The sequence below is a fragment of the Epinephelus fuscoguttatus genome, linkage group LG10 (genome assembly GCF_011397635.1).
Source record: "Epinephelus fuscoguttatus linkage group LG10, E.fuscoguttatus.final_Chr_v1".
NCBI lineage: Eukaryota > Metazoa > Chordata > Actinopteri > Perciformes > Serranidae > Epinephelus > Epinephelus fuscoguttatus.
In genome coordinates, this window is record NC_064761.1 from 9,543,799 (window position 1) to 9,563,680 (window position 19,882).

Here is a 19,882-nt window from a genome sequence, read left to right on the forward strand (position 1 = left end):
AATAGGCTTAAATCATTCAGCACGCTGTGCGAGCAGCCTACAGATTTCAACCAGCAGCAGAAACATAAGGTGAATCCCACCGATTGTGGGTTGAACGAGGGTCACAGACACAGACAGTAACGTTAATGTATTCCTGTCAAATACGGCGGCCATCGGCTTACCGGCGACGGAGAATTTAGCTCCAATAATATCCTCTTCTTGGTGTCATGACTGCCCAAAAGTACCTTTACAGCCGGGCCAGCCGAACACAGGTATGTGATATGTCAGAGGAGAAACGAGCCGTTCACGGCCCACAAACCTCACCGCACTTTAGGGACTGTTCTTTACTTATGGAGGGACTGTTCTTTACTTGTCAGGGGAGGAGGGTGGCTGGTTGATTTTTATTTTATTTATTTATTTTATTTCAATCCCCCCTATGTTCATCACTTATTGATGCTGTTTTTGAAATATGAATAAGTCAATAAGTAATTTATTCCATTGAAATATTATTGCTGTATTATAGAAAAGTGATTTTTTTTTTTCCATAAATGACAAAAGGCACATCTGCCTCATTTTCGCTGTGGTATCGTGATACTACTCAGAACCATGATATTTTCATTGGTATCGTACAGTGGTTCCCAATATTGATACCGTGACAACACTAATCTGGAGGGGGTTCATCTGCAAAAACTACTGAAAAACTAAACAACAATATTCGGTATTTGGTACTCGGTATTCGGCCAAGCGTTTAATATTATTCGGCTTCGGCTTCAGCCACAGCCACAAATTTTCACTTCGGTGCATCCCTAGTGTATAGAGGGGAAGAGTCCCTCTCACTGAGAGCTGAGCTATGAAAACCATGCTAAGTATGCAGGGAAGGCAAGCTCTCCAACAATGATGGAAAACACGCTGAGGGGGAGGGAGTAGAGGAGGCAGAGGAGCGTAATGAAGACAAAAAAAGGGGGCAAGATGAAGATATGGAGGGGGGAGGAACGAAGAGGGAGGAAGAACTGAAGAAGACTGAAGAGGAGAGGGACAGGAGCAAGAGGCAAAGGCAGAAGAATACAAAGGGGAGGAGTAAAGGGGGAGGGGGAAGAGAATGAAGAGAAAGTGGAAAAGAGGTAGGAGGATGGCAAGGAGGGATTAGTGTGAGGAGGAGGTAGAAAGTAAAGGAAGTAGAGAAGGAGAAGGAAGCTGAAAGGCAGCAGGAGAGGTAGAGAGAACTCAGACGAGAAATCTAGGGAGGTAAGGGAAGAAAAAGATAAGAGGAAAGAATGAGAGGGTGCTAAAGAGGAGGAGGTAGAGTCAAAAAAAGCAGCCAGAGGGAGAACTTTGTTCCTGTACATCTTTGGATGTCTTGATTCTCTACCTGTTCCTGAAGGCGTTCATAAATAGTCCACTTTCAACTGTAAAGTGGATGCTGTGCAGATAATAAAGAGGCTGATGAAAGTGAAGGGGAGCAGGCCTTGGAGAGAAAGGGAGCACGGAGGCTGAAAAGCTAGTTGTCGGAGCAACTGTGTGTGCTTGTGTGGTCTGTCAGAGAGTGGTTTGTAATCCTATAGAACTGTTGCTGGAGGGGCCAAAACCTCATAATAATCTCTGTCTAACTACTAGTTTTTGTTCAGGCTAATGTTTGCCGAGGAACTGCAGCAGGAGAGTCAGAGTCTGCAGCTCTCGATTCCAACCAAAGAATTGGGCTGGAGGTCATCGACAAAACAGGGATACACGCCACAGAGTGTCAGGAAAGACAGAAAAATCAAGGGGAAGAGGTGACAGACGAGTGTAAGAGTGACATCCCCAAACACACACACACACACACACACACACACAGTAGACAACCACACAGCTACCCAGACAGCAGTTAAACACCAGCCATCAAACGTCTGTACCCTCACACCTCAGCAAGGACACCTCGGGCCCCAGACAGACACAATGACTCACACCAGTTCTTCAGACCACCATGGTTACTGATAGGACAGTTACAGGACAAACCCTGTCTCAACAGTGGTTGAATTGCTACATCATTATGCTTTCAATTGATTTATTAATTCAGTAAAAAGCCTGCAGTGTTGACTTTAAAATCCTTGTTTCATCCGTATAAAACCCAAAGATATTCACTTTGCAATGATACACATCAGAGATAAGTAGCAAATTCTCATATTTGACAAGCTGGACTTTTAAAATATGTGGTATTTTTGCTTGATACTTGCCTGATATCAGACAGAGTTGTCAATTTGTTACACTCTGTTTCCATCTTCATTCAGATGTTGCGACCACTCTAATCCATTTCCACGGGGGAGGGTGCTTCAATTTCCCTAATCAATCACTACAGACCAACATATATGCCTGAAAGATTCTTCCACCAGATTAAAAAACACACATTACTTGATGTTTGCTGATGTTTTTTTTTTAATCTGATTATGCATGTTTGTTTTCCTTGTTATTAGTCTCCAAACAGATCATGGCTCTGCCCAGCAAAGGCTGAAATGCAGCTAGATCTTAATATAATTACCCACTATTAAAATTGTCTCTTGTCTAATCAAATAATCAAGTTATCGTTTCAGCTGAAAAATAAGCAACTTGCTACATACCTAACATATTTAAGTATTCACTTTGTTTGGGTAGCAGAGCTCTAAAAGAGCATGATCATCATGCGGCAAAACAGCTATCAAATAAAAGTTGTACATGTGACATGTTTTGGTAGCTGGTAAAGGCAGGCCCGGGCAGGTCTCAGGAACATTTCATCACATGGAATATAATTACTGACTGCAGTCAGAAATAAATTAGTAAATAAAATAAATTAATAATAAAAACTGTGCAACTTTCTGAAGTGAAATGACACTATGGATTGAAACATTTTTATCAAATTAAACCTCAGCCACACCAAATTCACTTGCGTCTAAGCAGGTATTTACTGTTTGACAGCTGATGTACAGTGATGTTCCTCTGAAGTTGACCTTTCCTCTACTTCTGAAAAGCTCTCCTCTCAGCCAGACACAGCATCTTTCCCACCGCAACATCCCATGTTGATGCTGCAGGGCAACCATGTCAAAGTTGCAACCGACTCAACATCAACCTGCAAATCTCCTAGATCACCACCGTCTCGCCGCCTGGCTCAGGGCACAACCCAGACTCATTCCCCAATTTATTGCTGACATTTACAGGAGGAGGTGGAGAGTCAGGTGGTGCATGGGGAGATGCTTGTAGTGTGTGTGTGTGTGTGTGTGTGTGGGGGGGGGGGGTGGGTGTGGGGGCTGGGCGAAAAAGGATTCTAAATGAAACTCTGGGAGGGAATTCTGTAGCATCTGTGTGCGATTACATTACATTATCTTGTCAGAGAAAGAGAATGAGCAAGCGGAGCAGTGGGTTGTGAACAGCAGCATCGGAGTGTTGGAGAAGTACAAGCAAAAACGAAAAGATGGAGGGAGGGATCAAAGGAGGTAAAGATGTAATTGGAGTGCAGTTAATACTGCTGACAACTCAGTTTGAGGCTGTTTGCCTGGTTTGTCATTGCCAGCTTGGAGGCTATGAGGGAGGTGTGTGTGTGTGTGTGTGTGTGTGTGTGTGTGTGTGTGTGTGTGTGTGTGTTTGTGTGTGTGTGTTCTCCTCCAACAGGAGGATATCTTCATCATGCACAAACATTCAAACTCACTGGATCAGGATTAATTCCCTGGCTAAACCAGCAGAAAATATACTGTACATCTACAAAGAGATACAAGATCCTCTTTAAAAAGCTGTTGTAAAAGATAAAGGAGACTTACTGTCATTTATTGGTTGCATATACAAGGCATAACAAAGTTGAAATAAATACAAATAAAAAAGAAAATATCTACCTCCTTTTTTAATTTATTAAGCGACTTTATGTCTGCATCAGCACCACAAGCCCTCCTCCTATGACCAGCAGCAATTGGGAGGACCTCGTTTTTGGATATCCATCTTCAGGTTATTTAATGTTCTTGGGATTAAAATGTTAATAAAAATTCTGCAGGATGAGATATATTTCGGTGGCACAGCGGACGTTAATTATGAGATGGGAGGGATCAAATTAAGTATGTGTCTCCATTAGTTACAGCAGGGGCTGACAAAGCTCCCCCGTTTCTGAGAAAAGAACCAGTGAATCAGCCAAAGTTTCATTCGGCCTCTGATGAAGGGCAGGACAATGTGAAGGGCTTAACAGATTGTTCAGAGGAAGAGGACAGCATAGGGGGATGGAAAGGCGACGGCACGGTCTAACGTTATCGATAAGGGGGTAAAATAAAAAGGTGGTTAAAAAAAGGAGCAAATATGTGGGGTTGGAGAGAAGAGGGCAAGATGAAGAGAATTTGCAGCGAGAAGAACATAAAAGCTGTGGTAGAGAGATGGACCGCTCAGGAGCTTAATTTATTGATGCTTGATTTACAGTCCTGAGCTTCACTGGGGAAACCAGGCAGGAGGTGTGTGTATACAGTATGTGTGTGTGTGTGTGTGTGTGTGTGTGTGCGCGCGCGCATGCAAGTAACAAAAAGGGTTTTTCCCTAACACAATACACACATACACACAAATCCTTGAAAAAGGGATAACAGCAGCCTGATATTCAGACTGATTTGCCGCTTTGTTGCTAGTCTGTCTCAGTCTGACATTTCTGCTGTGTTAGCTGTTTGTCTAATTTTTCGTCGACCCTGAGGCAGTGTTAGCCAGCATACGTTAGCATGCATAACAGCATACATGTTGTTATTATGCCGATGAGGGAACAGAGCCTGAAGGTGAAGGTGAAGCATCTACGTTCCAACGCTCCCCTATGGTCATGAGCTCTAGGTGGTGATCAAAAGAATGAGTGACTTGACCTTTTAAGACAGGCTGAGGAGTTGGGACACCACTCCTTAATATAAAAAGGAATCTGTTGAGGCGGTTCAGGGTCCCTCTGAAGGTATTCCGGGCAGGTACAACAAGGAGGAGGCCTCAGGGCAGACTTAGAACACAGCAGAGGGATTATTTATATCCAGTGTTCTGAGAGGACCTTGGGATCCCCCAGAGAAGCTTAAAGACACGGCTGGGGACAAGGGTGTCTGGGCTACTGTGTTTAGCTTACTGCCACTGTAACCCCGACCCAAATAATTACGATATATGAACAGATGGATATTGTTTTAAAAGACAATTTGCTGGTTAGAAAAACCGATGGATACCTGGTTGCCACCTGAAAAACCAATCGGTTAATCTTTCCAGTAGTTAAATTGGTTACAAAGGCCAACAAACAGTGTGTACTACTAACGTAACTAATTTAATGGTCTTCTGTTATGCCAACAGAGTATTCTGGGGCATTTAATGCATTTATTAGCGAGTCAAAAGAAGAAAGATGAACAGGAATGAGAGGAAGGAGAGAAGCCCTTTTTATACAGCCTATTCAGGATGGGAATGTTGCACCGATAATTCCGCTTCTGTATTAAAGATGCAAACACAGCACTGGGGGTCACTTTTATTCTGCTTTCAAGTCACCAGCAGAGGTAACAAAGCCGATTTAATGATCTGGCAGCGTGTGACGTTTTTATGGTGTGTTATGTTTACCCACCAAAAAGCAGCTTCCCTTTAAAAAGCAGCTAGAAACAGTTAGCAGCTAACTCAAAGAAGAACAGCAACTGAAAATATCCCCAATTTATGTAGAAAATGAGGTCCAGGAGCTCCTTACCCTTCGAGCATTAAGATTAATCGCCATATAACAGAAATGGTGTAAAAAGGCAAAGCCGGTTAATGTAGGGCCATTGTTGACTTGTCTTTGTATTGTGATATCTCTGTATAAAAAGGGCTAAAGAGAGAAAGGGAACGACATACAACAATGGCCTGTGATCACACTCTAATCTGAGACACTCCTGTTTATAGTGCCTTAAACCCTTGGACACCAAGGCAACCCAGCTACCTAAATTGTCTCTGCCAAAGATAATATACATAATAAAGATGTTAAATATTATGCTTAATTGAGAGTTTTTCAACTGTGACATCAAAATGACTTTGCCATTTAGATCTGCTTGCATGCAAGGTTTCCCCCTGTGGTATCAGCTGAATAAATCATTATTCTCCTTACAATTGAGTTACTTAATGTCTTTTAAGTAGGCCTTGCACACTTAAGCTGTAAAGCAATTTCCATAATGCATCTTGTAATCAGCAGCAGATTCATGCAAAGCCAAATACTAGAGTCAAGACTCAGAGTTCAACTGTTTTCACTTTGACTCCCTCTCTCTCTGACTGTGGACATGCCACCTCTGAGCAGCTCATTAACCCATTTACTCTGTGTTGAACAATAAAACTAGTTAAGCATTAGCCACTTTTTAAATACACTTAGCTGTGGGATTTACACCCTGCCTCTTAAGCACTTCGCTGACAGCCAGTCGGTACAGGAGAAAGTGGCAACAGTGCAGATAAACATGACACTGAGCAAGTGCTGAATAACACATTAACATGATCTACACAAATACCTATCATGCTCAATTGATCCACCAATCCAATCACCTTCAGTGCAGAAAATCTGAAGTTGAGAAAGAGTAAAGGAAGGAAGGGTAATGAGCCGTGTATGGGTCATTATTAGCTCACTTTTTGACCTTTCAACTGTGACCTGAAGTAAGAAAAAGGCTTCTGAACAATATCTCTGGGCTCAGGGCAGAAAAGAGAAAGAGCTTGAAGAACACAAAGAGATGCTTTAAACCTTTCTTCAGAGATATTCACACTTAAGTTATTTTTACATAAAAATAAAGTTTAGCAAAGGAGCATTTTTGCCCACTTCAGAACAGCAGGGGGGAGGACAGACATCAAATATTCTTCAAATCTGAAGAATCTTCCCCCAGACATACCTTTCTCATCACCATTTCATCAATTCACACTTTAAAGTGGTTTTATATACACATTTCCATATTATGCACCGGTGCTAGACAAGCAGGCCCCTTCATGTGCTGATATGCCGGAGACTGCATGATTTTCAATAGGCCCCTGGTCATCATCCATGTTTGAAAAATGTGGTTATAACCTTTATAGACTAGCAAATGTTCTCTAGTTTCTACTGCGAGGTGCACTGCACAACTGTTTTAATACAAGTCATTTTAAAACTGAATGAGGAGGCATAAATCACCAGTCAGAGCAGAAGGCTAAATATCAAATCTACTACGAACTACGAAAACCCATCTCCCCGGCTCTTAATATCTAAAACAAGAGGCCTAGAAACCAAAAACTACAAAAACTATTTTCTAGGGGTGAGCAGCATATTGATTATACTTAATGATTATACTTTGGGGCACCACTGTGACTTGCAAATATTATTAATACATGAAGTGGAGAAAAGTTAGTCTGTTTCCAGCTCACAGTGAATAAATCTTCACGTTTAACGGTGCTACAGTAACGATTTAACTCTCAGCTAATCACTGAGAGCTATAGATGACTGTTGACCAGAAGCTTCAAGTTCACAGCAAAAATATCAAATAGTGCTTCCCAAAACAAGCTGGATGTTTCAGAATAAAAGCACCAGTGGTTCTGCTTCTATTTATTTCATTTTACTGATACTTCATTTAACTTTATCATAACAATACTTTATCTAACCTTGTTATGACAGTACTTTATTTAACTTTATTGTAACAATAGTTTATTTTGTAGTTCAGAATTTTAGTAGTCTCCAGTAGTGTAGAGGAGATTTCAAAATATCAAGATAAATACCATGTATTGTTATATAGCCTAAAAATATTGTGGTATTATTTCTAGGCCATATCGACCAGCCATTTTTTCCCCAACTGACTTGATTAATTTCTAAAATCTTAATATGATTTCATCAATTTTTCAATGAAGCCTTCCATCAGAAGCCCATGTCTGATAACCAGCGAAGACCTGGCTTGCTGATTGTTGCTGGAAATATCTTGTGTTGAAAAGTTTTAACAGGAGGCTGATATCAAAGATCTGTCAATCACTCACACCTTCATATGAGCAAACATTTTTCATTGGCCAGTCCAACAACTCAGGTTGACCAGCCGGGTTACATTCCTTCCCTCCGTCAGTGTCATCCAGTAGATGAGAATATTCACCCAAATGACTGTTACCAATTTCAATTCAAAATCAAAAGAAGACCCACTTATTCAGATCAATTTTAAGCACCAAATGTCACACAGAGCCATTGCTGGACAGGGTCAGTGAGCAGGATTTAATTCAGGCATTGAATAACCTCTTTAGCTCTGAGTGAAGGGCACCATCATCATCATCATTCAAAGTACCATCCACTTAAAAGAGAGCTACATTCGCCAAGTACAAAAATTACATAAAAAAAACTCTCCAACAGTTTAGTGAGCTTTACACTCCTCTACCTGAGGACACTTCATCTCATGGTTTATAATGGGATTGGGTAAACAGGGAGGGGATGTATTTGAGTGTGTGTGAGGCAGGGGATGGAGCGCATGAGTGTGTTTCCTCTGACCTGACATGACAGTGTTAAGTCTGCAGCGTTATTCCTTGGGGGGGGGGTGGGGGTGGGGGTTCAGCCTCGTCTGTTACTCAGATGTGTTTAACAAACAGAGGTGTTACTCTGCTGTTGCTGTAGTGAGGCAGAGGACAGTACACAGGCATGTATGGAGAATGGCAGCCAAGTTTGCCAAGCTTCTAATAAACTGGGATTGGCTGCGTTCCCATTTGGTTTTTGGCCACATGGATTGTGAATTGTGGACATATTTCATAGTAAATGTTGGTCCTTCAAAGACACCTTTTCTGCCGTGACTTTTTTAAAAATGGATGAAACCACTTTTCAGTGAGTTTTTGAGTAAATTAGTTACTTTGTAAGACACAATCACACCACAAATAAATTACCATCAAAAAACAACAGAGCTCTCACTAATGTCCTTGCTGTGGTGAATAATTATAAACAGGCTGCAGAGTATGACAGACCTTTATGATCATGAAATGCACTTATCATGAAGAAAAGGGGGGGAGCATGGCATGGTCTTTCTTTCTTAATGCAAAACATCTCTGCTGAGAGGCACATTTATTAATCCCGCTGCATTGATCGGACAGCTTCGAGATCTTGCTCACATCAATCAAACTGAGGCAGGTTAACTCCAGCTGCCACTAATTAAAGGGATATATACTGTAGGCTATGTGAGAAAATTGCCAAAATAAAACAACACTACGGATGTCATTTTCACTATTATTTATTCATGACTGTCACTTCAAGTTTAATATCATCATTATCATCTTTCTATTTCATTTATTTTTCCTCCTTATTTCAGTTTTTCTTGTTTTTTTGGTGATTATCTGTCATTCTCCCCTATTACCCACTGGTTGTATACTCAAACATTCATGTAAGCACTTAGAAATACATAAAATATGCCAATATAATTTCCAAATAAAACTGGTGATAAGGAAGTGATGGGTAATATGCTGAAGCAGTTCTTAAATAAAAAAGAGCCGCTGCTAATTTATGAGTGTAAATACTGAATGTATGTGTTTTCCTATGCACACAGCAGATAGAGCACAATATGCAAAGTCTAAGTCAAAAGCACTAACAGCCATGTAATTACTTCGCTGAGTCACCAAGCTTAGCTGTCACAGGTTAAAGTACTGCCTCTCCGCAATTATTACCACTTGTTTGTGTTTAGTGAGAGACAATTTGGCAAGATGGATGAATTAAATCACTGTTTACTGATATTCAATCATTTGAAGTTTCAGAAATTCCTTGATTAAAAAAGAAAATCAGTATTTTGTCAAAATTTGATTCTTTACATTAAGGTTGGACCATGTCTATGGAATTGACATATGGTGATGTCCACAGCTTTTGTACAAGTATTTCATAACACCAATAATTTATCAAGTAAAAACACAAAGCATTTCATTGTTAAAGCTTTGAATAAAGTGATGATTCTTTTTGCCTTCTTTGTCTTTTTTTTTTTACATCCCTATGTATATCAGTTATCTTTGGAAAGACGCACAACATGTCCTGACACAGGTCAGTTCTGTACAAACCATGGCTCCCAACCAGCCACTTCACTGACTGACATTATTATTCACTCCAATGAAGCATTATTAAATGCTAATATACTGCCTTCTGACCCATGTCTGCACTCTGGATCTAACTACACTGTGCAGCTCATGAAAGGGGTTAAAACAGGACACTAAAGGGTGCACTGAAACCGAGATTAATGAACTTCCGCACCAGATAATTGGTGTTAAAGATGCTTGTTATACAACTGCCCGGTGATCACACAAAGGTCCTGGTCCCAACTGTTCAGCCTTGCAGTCGGAGGAATGGACAAAGCATTTCTATTTTCTCTCTTTTTCCCCACTCCAGCAGCAACACCGCTGTGCTCTTTCAGTCTCCTCAGACACATCTAATCTTCTCATCCCATGCTGCTCAATCTTCCTACAGTCAGTTAACCCAGCAAAGACAGATTAATGAGAAATTAATCCCTTTAATTCACTGTAAAGGTCTCCTCTCCTTTTAACCAGATAAGCCGTTGCCAGACTTTGCCAGATAATGATAATAAATTTAATTTATAAGGACCTTTATATTACACAGCATGTTCGTCTCAGTGTGGACTTCAGCTGACAGCAAGAGCAAAGCCAGATAAGATGGCTTTAAGCTGAACGATCTCTCTATCTAAAGCTCCTTCAATCTATATCAAGTGGTTTGTATCCCTCCAAAGTATAAACATGGAACACAAAAGAACACGTCCTGCAATGATACGTCCATCAATTGACTAGTTTGTCGACAGAAAATTAAACTTTTGTGTTAACCAACTCACCTTCTTAGTTATTCATCAAGCAGAAATGCCACACATTGCTCGCTTTGGCTTCAACTTGAGTCATTGTGATTTGAATTATCTACCTTATGCTGATATTTTATAGCCTCAAGCAGTGTCAGAAATTAGCAAGGGCCACGGGCCATTTGGCCCGCAATTTATCCAAGAATGCCCCCAAAAGCCATGTTCCGGGGGCCAAAATTGCCCCCAAGTTTTCCAAACAACTATATGTATTTATATTTTTAACAGTATTACAATCTGACATTAAAGTATAATTTTATTTTCATTAAATTAATTTACCGTCACGTCTACAACTCATTTCCCAGACATAATCAACGAGATTGCACTGATTACGTGAGAGTAATCTGACAGAGAAGGGGAGGGGGCTTTGCTGTACCATAAGTACAAATTAACCATTTCTTGGGTGATGTGTGTCTACACAATGACAAATTAATGAAAAATTAAGGTAGAATGAATGTTAAATTTTAAATTAACTTACTTCCAGGATTGCATCTAAGGAATTTATAGTAATTTGGCCTTTTTAACAGTAAAAGTAACTGTAATGTGGTGAAACATTACTACTGCTATCAGTAGATTAATGGTTAAATCATCACATTTAAACTGGTTGAATTATAGGAAATCTGAGTGATATTTTGCAACCATAACTTTATGTAACCCATTATTTATTTCATTTATAGTGGTTTCTACTGAAGAGTGAAGACACTATCTTAGTTGGTTTTGCTTTTCATGTGCTTATTGTTAGAACATAATTACAATTTTTTGATGGCCCCCAAACATTTTGAAAATGCCCCCATTTTTTAGACCGTGGGGGTCAAAATTGCCCCCAAAATATTTTGTTAATTTCATACCCTCAAGGATTAACTGATTCATTCAATAATCGGCAAAAAAACAAACAACAAGGCTAATCAATAATGAAAATAACCATGGCTGGCAGCCCTACACAGAAAAGGGAACAACTCAAATACACTTGATAAACTAACAAACAAAACTTTTTCAGCAATGCACTTTTTCTGCTGGCAAGGGAGTTTCACCAAGTGATGCTTGACTTGTTTTTCCATCTGTGATAAGCTATGGTTCCTCATTTACTTCTGAGATGAGTAATTAATCATTAAAGAACAATATGCAAAACACAAAGTGAGTGCTCGACGAACTACACCAGATCCTATAGCGATGCATTGCTTCACTGTAGGTGGCTATTTCCTGCTTTACTTTGTTATCAGCTACTGCCTTACAGGTGACTCATGCACACAATGAACAATGACACCACACATCAACCTGGTTGCCTGGCAACCAGCATGGCTCTAACTGACTGCGCAGAAAGAGAGGGCTGATAGAAATCTTGGAAAAGACCAGACACTGTGGGGAGCATCATTTTACCAAACTTTCTTTCAGAAACTCCACAAAGCATCAAAAGTTACATCAAAGTGAAAACTAGAAACTAGACGAGTTTGTCCTCGCTTCATTGTCCCTGAAGTACTTTGAAAATGGTAAGCAAAGACAGTGCTTAACGCAGCCAAGCAGCAAAAAAGTTAAACAAAACATTTGCAGCTACATTAAGCCACTTCCAAATGAGAAGACTGCTGAACTCAATGACTGAATATCTTTTCCGAATCCAAAACTTTAAACTAACGTCATGTTGCCACTGAACAGGTGTGCTGGGGTGTGGAAAAGCCTTCTAAATCTTTCTGTTCAACATCATCAGAAAAACCTGTGTATGGAAAAGAACTGTCATGTTTCCCTGTGTGTAATGTGGTCTACAGTGTCATTGTTTTGTTGTCCCCTGTATATTCGTGGTCATTCAACAGTTAGAGTAGAAGCCTCTGATATGTGCCTTTACCATGCTTTGTCAGCAAACACTTCCCAAGCACTTTCTGGAGCTGCTTCACAGTAAACACATCCAGCAGTTTAGAGAGCAAAAACAATACTGTCTCTTACCAAAGCCTCCCTTTTATTGCTTCAGTCCTACATAAACCAATTGCCATTTTTTAAATGTAAACCAAACTCAAATGAGACCACAGGTTGCAGGAATGCTAGGAAAATGTAATAAATTACACTAATCATGGCGACACCGCAGTAATGTGGAGCAATTTGGATGTCCTTAGTCATAGTCATAACGCCACAATAAAGAGCCAATTTTGGGTGTCAAGTTCAATCCAAAGGGCATTCAAACCATGTACGGTGAGACAGATAATGTATATTATTTGTTTTTTGCCCTTTTACCAAAACAATCACAACGTACCTGATAAGGCATGACGAATGACATCATAAAAATATTAACAGTGGTTTCAATATGTTTCAGATTAGTACGAGTATGAGTCCGATTCTGAGTCAGAATTTTTTAAAACTAAATTAGTCAGAATTTCGTGAAAGATGTAAACATGTATTAATCAGCATAAAAACTAACAGATGTAAAATAGCCTCTGCTCTATCAATGTTCATTTGCATGCACAAGATTGTGATGTACATTAAGGTTTTATCTCTCTCAACATCCAGTTAAGGTTGCTTTGGCCTACTTGCTACCCAAGTAAAACAAATGCCTTCAGCACTACTTAAGCACTCCCATGCTTTCCAGTACGATCTCTCACTGGATACCTGTGGTTTCCCTCCATTGTGTTGTCAAGCTAGTGTCAGACCATTTTCACACTGGAGGAGCCAAACCAAAGCCTGTTTTCCTGCCAACAACAACAGCTGCCATGGCAGCACACTGGGAGGTCCACTTTATAAGAGCGGGTCACTTCTCTGAAAAGGGCAATAAGAACATTTTGCACCTTATGCTCAACTGTGTCGCACACATGTATCTGAGAGTGGGTGTCCTGCTGGAATTATCTTCAACTATTAACTTCAACAACACGCAGATACAGACTGGACTCCAGCTGCCACTGGCGTTGTCACTAGCCTATGGTTAATGTAATAGAAAATGGCAGTTATTTGAAATGATGTGTAAGAAAAACTGAAATGATGGCTGCATTCACTTCCTATAAGCCTTATCTTAATGTTATGTTTTGCTGCAAGTTTTGCTCTCAAATTCCTTTTAAAATATTAGGTGATAAAATGCAAACATGTGTGCCCATGTTGCCTGTGCAGCCCCGTGCGTGGTGTTTTGAAGGTATCATCGATTAATCTCAGCACACCTACCAGTTCATCACCATAATCCTCAAATACCTCTACACCACTGGCATAACCTATATTAGGTTGCTAAGCCAAGTGCTGCCAGGCTGACAGACACACTGATTAAGATTAAGTCTACTTTCTGGAGCTGAAAAAGCTGTAAATCTTAGGTTTACACAGCAGAAAGGGGGAGAGGGAGGGGGGTGGGGGGATCACACTCCAATGCATTGCTTCAAAGAGAACTTGATGGAGCACATGGGAGACCAAACCTCCCGCCAGGCAGGCCAAGCCCAAGACTGTACAAAGTCTGAACGTTTAGACTCCAAGGTGCTTTTATTACTGGCATTCATACCGTCTATGTCTAAATGACTTAGTGACTCCATCAGTGTCACATCACTGCCTGCCTCAGTCTGATGTCTTGTGCCATCCTCTGGGGCTTCAGTTGGAAAGTTCAGCTAGTACTCCAACCACTACTCAAAGCATCAGCTAGTGCATTAAGCATACAATAATGTCGCCTATATACTTTAGAATTTAACTTTTACTACCAGGATTGGTTGACAAAATACCCCCAAAGTGACCATTACACTTTTACAGTTATGGTGCCCTCTGCAATTCGGCATCATAATTAAAAACTAACCCACACATACTTCATTAATGTTTCAATTCACATAATTTAGGCTTATATCACCACAGTCTTCCATCAACATTAGCTTCACCAGAGTGGACAGCAAACCAGTTCAAAAAGTTGACGCTTTGCTGAAATAAGTTGCTGCTAAGTCACTCATACATATGCCGAATACAGCAGAAGACCTCAGTCAATCTTACGACACTTTATGTCGTTTTCTACCACATATGCTTACTGACTGAGAAGCGAAGATGTGAAAACTTGCAAGATTTGAAATGGAGTTTTGTCAACATTCAACTCACCCGTATTCTTCGCATCGCAGCCACGATCTCAACTCGACTGCTCGGCCGCGTCACATCCAGACTGCCGATGTACTGTTGTCAGGGGGGTGAAACGTGACAGGTACACCACATTAATGAAACAGTAAGTTGGTATTCACTTGGTTTTTATTTAGTGAAACAGTTCAAGTGTCCAGTGAAGGCAATAATTAACTCTGCGCAACTGGAATCTCTCAACTAGCTAACAACTTAACTAACGTAATTTACGAGCTAGCCGAATCTCTCAGGACTGGATTTTGGTCCCAAAAGAGTTGTCTGGCGTTACTAACTTAAACAATTTTACAATACAGTTACATAATGCAGTGTTTGGTTGTTTAGACAGGTTGACTAACGAATACAACACTCGAAAACACGAGTTACATGTCACATTTTTCTACACTTTAGCCACAGTTGCTTGTTAATTTTACCTTTGCCTCGAAGTTGATCCCATGCTGGAATGCTTCCTCGTTGTGCAACGGGATCCTCAAATCATGCCCATCATCAACGAGGTTGTACTTGGTCTTAGCAGGCATTTTCAAAGTGTTCACTACTCCACACTACGACAGGAACCGATACAATACCAACAAAAAACGAACCGGGCCGGTTTAACAGGAGGTAATCCAAGAGAAAAAAGAATTTCTAATCCGGTTAGTTCATGTTCTCCATCGCAGCGAACCGTCCCGGCGTTTCACCGCTGCTCACACCGCACTCAACAGCGGCCAAGTGTAGGCAACTACTTCACCGGCGCTCCGGCGCTCCGCTGCTCTGCTAATGTTCACCGGAACAGCTTTACAAACACATGCAGGCCAGCACAAACAGCGACATGCGCGGGGACAGATGTGTTTTCCTGACTTTTCCTGTGGTGAGTGTGGAAGTTGGTTGGGTCCTGCCTCCTGCCCTGGACTCTCCCCCCGCACGGAGGGAGGGTGTGATTGGAGGAGTCCGGGGATCCCACCTGTTTCCATTGGAACAGAGGCGCACCGTGGCTCTCTGGAGGAGGGGCTGACAGGCTGGTACCTGCCCCCTCTCTTCCCTCCTGTGCTACACACACACACACACACACACACACACACACACACACACTGCACACACTCATGGGAATAACCTGACTAGCTCAGGCAAACAAAGGAGTGGCACAGCCTCTACTGTCTGGTCACATTTCTATTCTGTAAACTTTGGCTATTTGTATTTATTTTTTTATTGTCAAATTAATGAATTAATTTTCAAAGGTTTTTTTTGAAGTGCAAAATTTGCACTAGGAAAACAAATTACTACCTGTTGGCTAATGTCAGAAAACATTAACCAGTAAGAAAATGATCAAAGACAGTAACTGGAAGATGAGATGGTAATTTACACCCTGGGAATTGATCTGGAATTCAAATCTGTTCTGATGAGAATAATAAATGTTACCATGGCTTTACAGATGGGGTTGATATGTAGTAAACACAAACCTCCGAATAAAATAAAAAGAGCAAGGCTGCCAACTAGTGGCCATGTCTGCTCCAGAGACATCACGAAAGATGAAAATGTAAGAATAAGAAGTTATGTGATTTCTTTCTTTCAATTTCTTTTTTCTCATACACATTTACAGTATATCAGCTGCATTGTTCAATAAAAGGCTACATTTTTTATGAACAATTCATGACTCATGACAAATTGAAATACAAAGACAAAACCTACCACATTGCAAAAAAAAGTCATACATTTGTTAAGGTAATTTAAAGCTGAAATATTGTCTCCCAGTTTTCTGATCCTGTAATCTATACATAAATCCCTTAATATAAACCTAAAGTCCCTTACATCTCTCAATTTAGTTACTTGTGTTTCCTTTTTCTGCACCATTAGTGGACAGGCTGATCACACATGTAATGACAGACTGAGAAACAACATCCAAAACTTAACTTTGGGCTTTCCCAGGATTAAATAATTTTCTAACCATGATCTCAGTACAAAATGTTTAAGCTAAAAATCAAGGGCTACTATTCATTACTGTATGCAAAGTAAGATAGAAAAATCTATACAGCAGTTCCCAGTTGTTAAAACACATATGCTTCTTACTGTACCTGCAGATGGTTAAACACACTACTCCTCTATTCATCTATGTGGTTTTTGTGTAACATCAAAATGAGACTTAAAAAGACACTGATTCATAATTGCATCAAGGCTCAGAACATATTCAAGATGATGAACAATGCTTCACAATGTGGTCTAAAATATCAAAAACACTGTCAGTCTAAACACAATCTGGTCAAAACACACAGCTGATGTAGCCAGCGTAGGACTTGTACAGTGATAATATGCTAATTAATATGTGTTGTTGATAATATAAGAAAAGGCCCTTTACACTGAGCATCCTCCACACATTCTGCTCAAGCATCTGGAATCAAAACATCTCCGGTGCGAGATATGTTTCATAAAGCACAGTGATATGTGGTCAGTAGACACAGCAAAGCTGCGTTCATGTTTAATGCAGTCGTCAAGTTGTATAATGCACAGACCATCTGTGTCACCCTGGGAGTAAAGATGCTGTGCTCCCCTAAAGGTGGTCCCAGGCGGGGAGGAAAGGGGAAGTGGGGCAGCAGTAATTCACATTCTCACCACCTCTTTGGAAATATATGAAGTGCTGCTGCTAATGGAGCCCCGAGGGCTGATATGGGAGCAGGATGATGTTGAATTTTATTTACTCTGGATGCTATGGGTTCAAAATCTTGATCTGGCTATCAATTTTTGCCCTCCGTCTTGAAGATTAATGAATGAAAATGTAAACATCATCATCCTTCATCAAAGTGATCTCATTTACAGACTGTGTTAATTTTATGAGAGCTGCGTAGGTGATGCATCTTTGAACAAAGTGATTAGAAACAATATGAGACACATCTCCAAGCTTCAAATGACTAAGCCTTAGGTTTTCAGGGACATGTGCACATTAAGGCCCTCACAGCAGTCATACTATTGCCTCTTTTCAATCTCTATGCAGTATTTTGAAGATATCTCCACAAAGGCAGCTGTATTACACTGTTTTCTTTAAAAGTCCTTGAGGTCAGGACACCTTGCCCTCATGACACCAAAACAGCAAAATGGCAGACACGAACAGCTGCTGTCCCTGCATGAGGAATTATTGCTGAATACAACCAGTTCCCCTCTCGAGGACTCCATGTGCTCTTAAGGCTCTTTAGAAAGGATAGAGAGCAACTTAATCCCTGCCAGGTCTTCAAATACATGTTGATCTGTTGATTAGGGCTTTGGCTTTTAAAGCATATGCTCCCTTCATGAAGTAGGCACAAAAAACATCATGGTTCCACTTAAAAGCCAAAAAGCAACATGTTAGGATTTCACACCCACGCAGAAAAAAACACAGCTGCAGTACTGGAGCCTCTTTCTGTAGAGAACTGACAGTATGGGTGAGCTTTTCCACAAAAGACCTCAGCCTGCTGGTGTTTCATGGACTCTAGGAGGACTTTATTTTTACAATGCCAGTAATCCCACATAAGACACAGCGCACGTTACATGTATTAGACAAGTCAGATTTAATGATGTGTTTGCCTTCAGGTCAGGATATGCTCAAATAGTACCTGTCTGAGGCCTAAAATTAGGGACCTGTTAAGAGTGTACACCACCTCTTATTCGCTTCATGTTTGGATATGCTCCAGCCTCTCAGAACAAATGGTTTAGAAAATTAATGGTTGGCTGCAGTGTTAAAGCTAATGTTCACAGGTGTCCGTATTTACAAGCAGCATTATCCCAAAATTTGTAATAGCATCCACAAACACTCAAATTTGGTATGGCAGGCATAAAATGCATTATTTGCTACCATTTAAAGAGGCAACAGATAGGAATCTTTTTTTTTTTTTTTTAGCTTGGCGCCACCTAGCATCAGTGGTGTTGCGTTGCACTGTCTCAATGACCAAATTGACCGTGGGGATCAGAGATAATCAATAAAATGTAGGCTGTAAAGCCACCAGTCTACCTCTATGTATATGTAGAATGAGAAGGTGTGTGGACACTATACTAAATAAATGAGTAAAGAGACCGAGCAACAAACAGTATCAGTACAAACAACTCACAGTAAATGATACCAATATGTACAGTATCAGTACAAACAACTCACAGTAAATGATACCAATATGCACAGTATCAGTACAAACAACAGTAGACACAGTGGAATTATACCAATATTCACATGTAAACAGTCACGATTCTAGAATAAACAGTACCGTATGGAAACAATGTGGCTGGTTGGAGCTCAAACTGAATGGGAAACAGAGTCCAGTGTTCACTTAGCTGGGCGTAACTTAGCTGGGCGATGTCCGTCGATAGCTGCCTCCATGAGAAGAGAACAGAAGGAAGGGAGGGGGAGTATCACTGTCCGAGGGCTGCCGTAGAATGGCAACGAGGATGTCAGCCGACCAACACTCGCTACCCAGTCCCTGGTTGCGGCGATTTGCGATGCTGGCCAGCTAGGAGTTAACTAGCAGCCAGTACAGTACAGGCCTCTCACGCCTAGCTAACATTTAGCCGTGTTACTTACTGATCCATTAGAAAGAAAGCTAGCTGGACATCGGTTTTGAAGCCTCTTTGGTCACGGAGCTCCCTCCATCTCTTGAAGGCCTGACTGAGGTTTACTCTTGTTTTTCCTCTTCTTTTATCACTCTCCTTTTTGCTCTTCTTTGCCTCCTCAGACAGAGGAGCTCCTTTTCTTTTGCTAGGACATTTTTCACTTGTCTCCAAACTTAGTCCGTCTGCCATTGTGCTCGTGACTCAACTATCTCATGCCCAACTCCTCATAAGGACCAGCTCCAGTCCCTGATTGGCTGACTGACCAATTTCGCAATACATGACGCGTTTCCTGCCGTAAAGCAGATTTTTTTCTGCAAAATTTCAGCACTGGTGACAGAAGCTTATTGCAAAGATTGCAAAGCCATTGAGTAACCTATGTAAACACTGATAGTCTGATTTTACTGTGGCCAATACCCTGTGCAACCCACATTATTTTCATGATGATATATTTAGGAAAAGATGCTATCTGTTGCCTCTTTAAAGCAGATTTTTCATGTGATTGTAGCATCTTTCCAAGTATTCTGATAGCATGTACTTTATTT

The 19,882-nt window shown here is 40.7% G+C and overlaps 1 protein-coding gene across 3 annotated transcripts in view; it reads right to left on the reverse strand.

The window, feature by feature from the left end:
• The window catches only part of LOC125895518 (carboxyl-terminal PDZ ligand of neuronal nitric oxide synthase protein-like), a 260,775-nt gene extending 245,086 nt beyond the window's left edge, over positions 1-15,689 (reverse strand). For 2 of the 3 annotated variants that reach the window (XM_049587420.1, XM_049587419.1), the window contains exons 1-2: positions 15,212-15,689; positions 14,769-14,840 (exon numbers count right to left, since the gene is read on the reverse strand). In XM_049587420.1, coding sequence (XP_049443377.1) covers positions 14,769-14,840; positions 15,212-15,316 — 177 coding nt within the window. In that variant the 5' untranslated portion in view covers positions 15,317-15,689. Of the gene's footprint in view, positions 1-14,768; positions 14,841-15,211 lie in introns of those variants that run through there. The other variant, XM_049587422.1, reaches the window with a different exon arrangement.
• Positions 15,690-19,882: the final 4,193 nt, after the last annotated feature.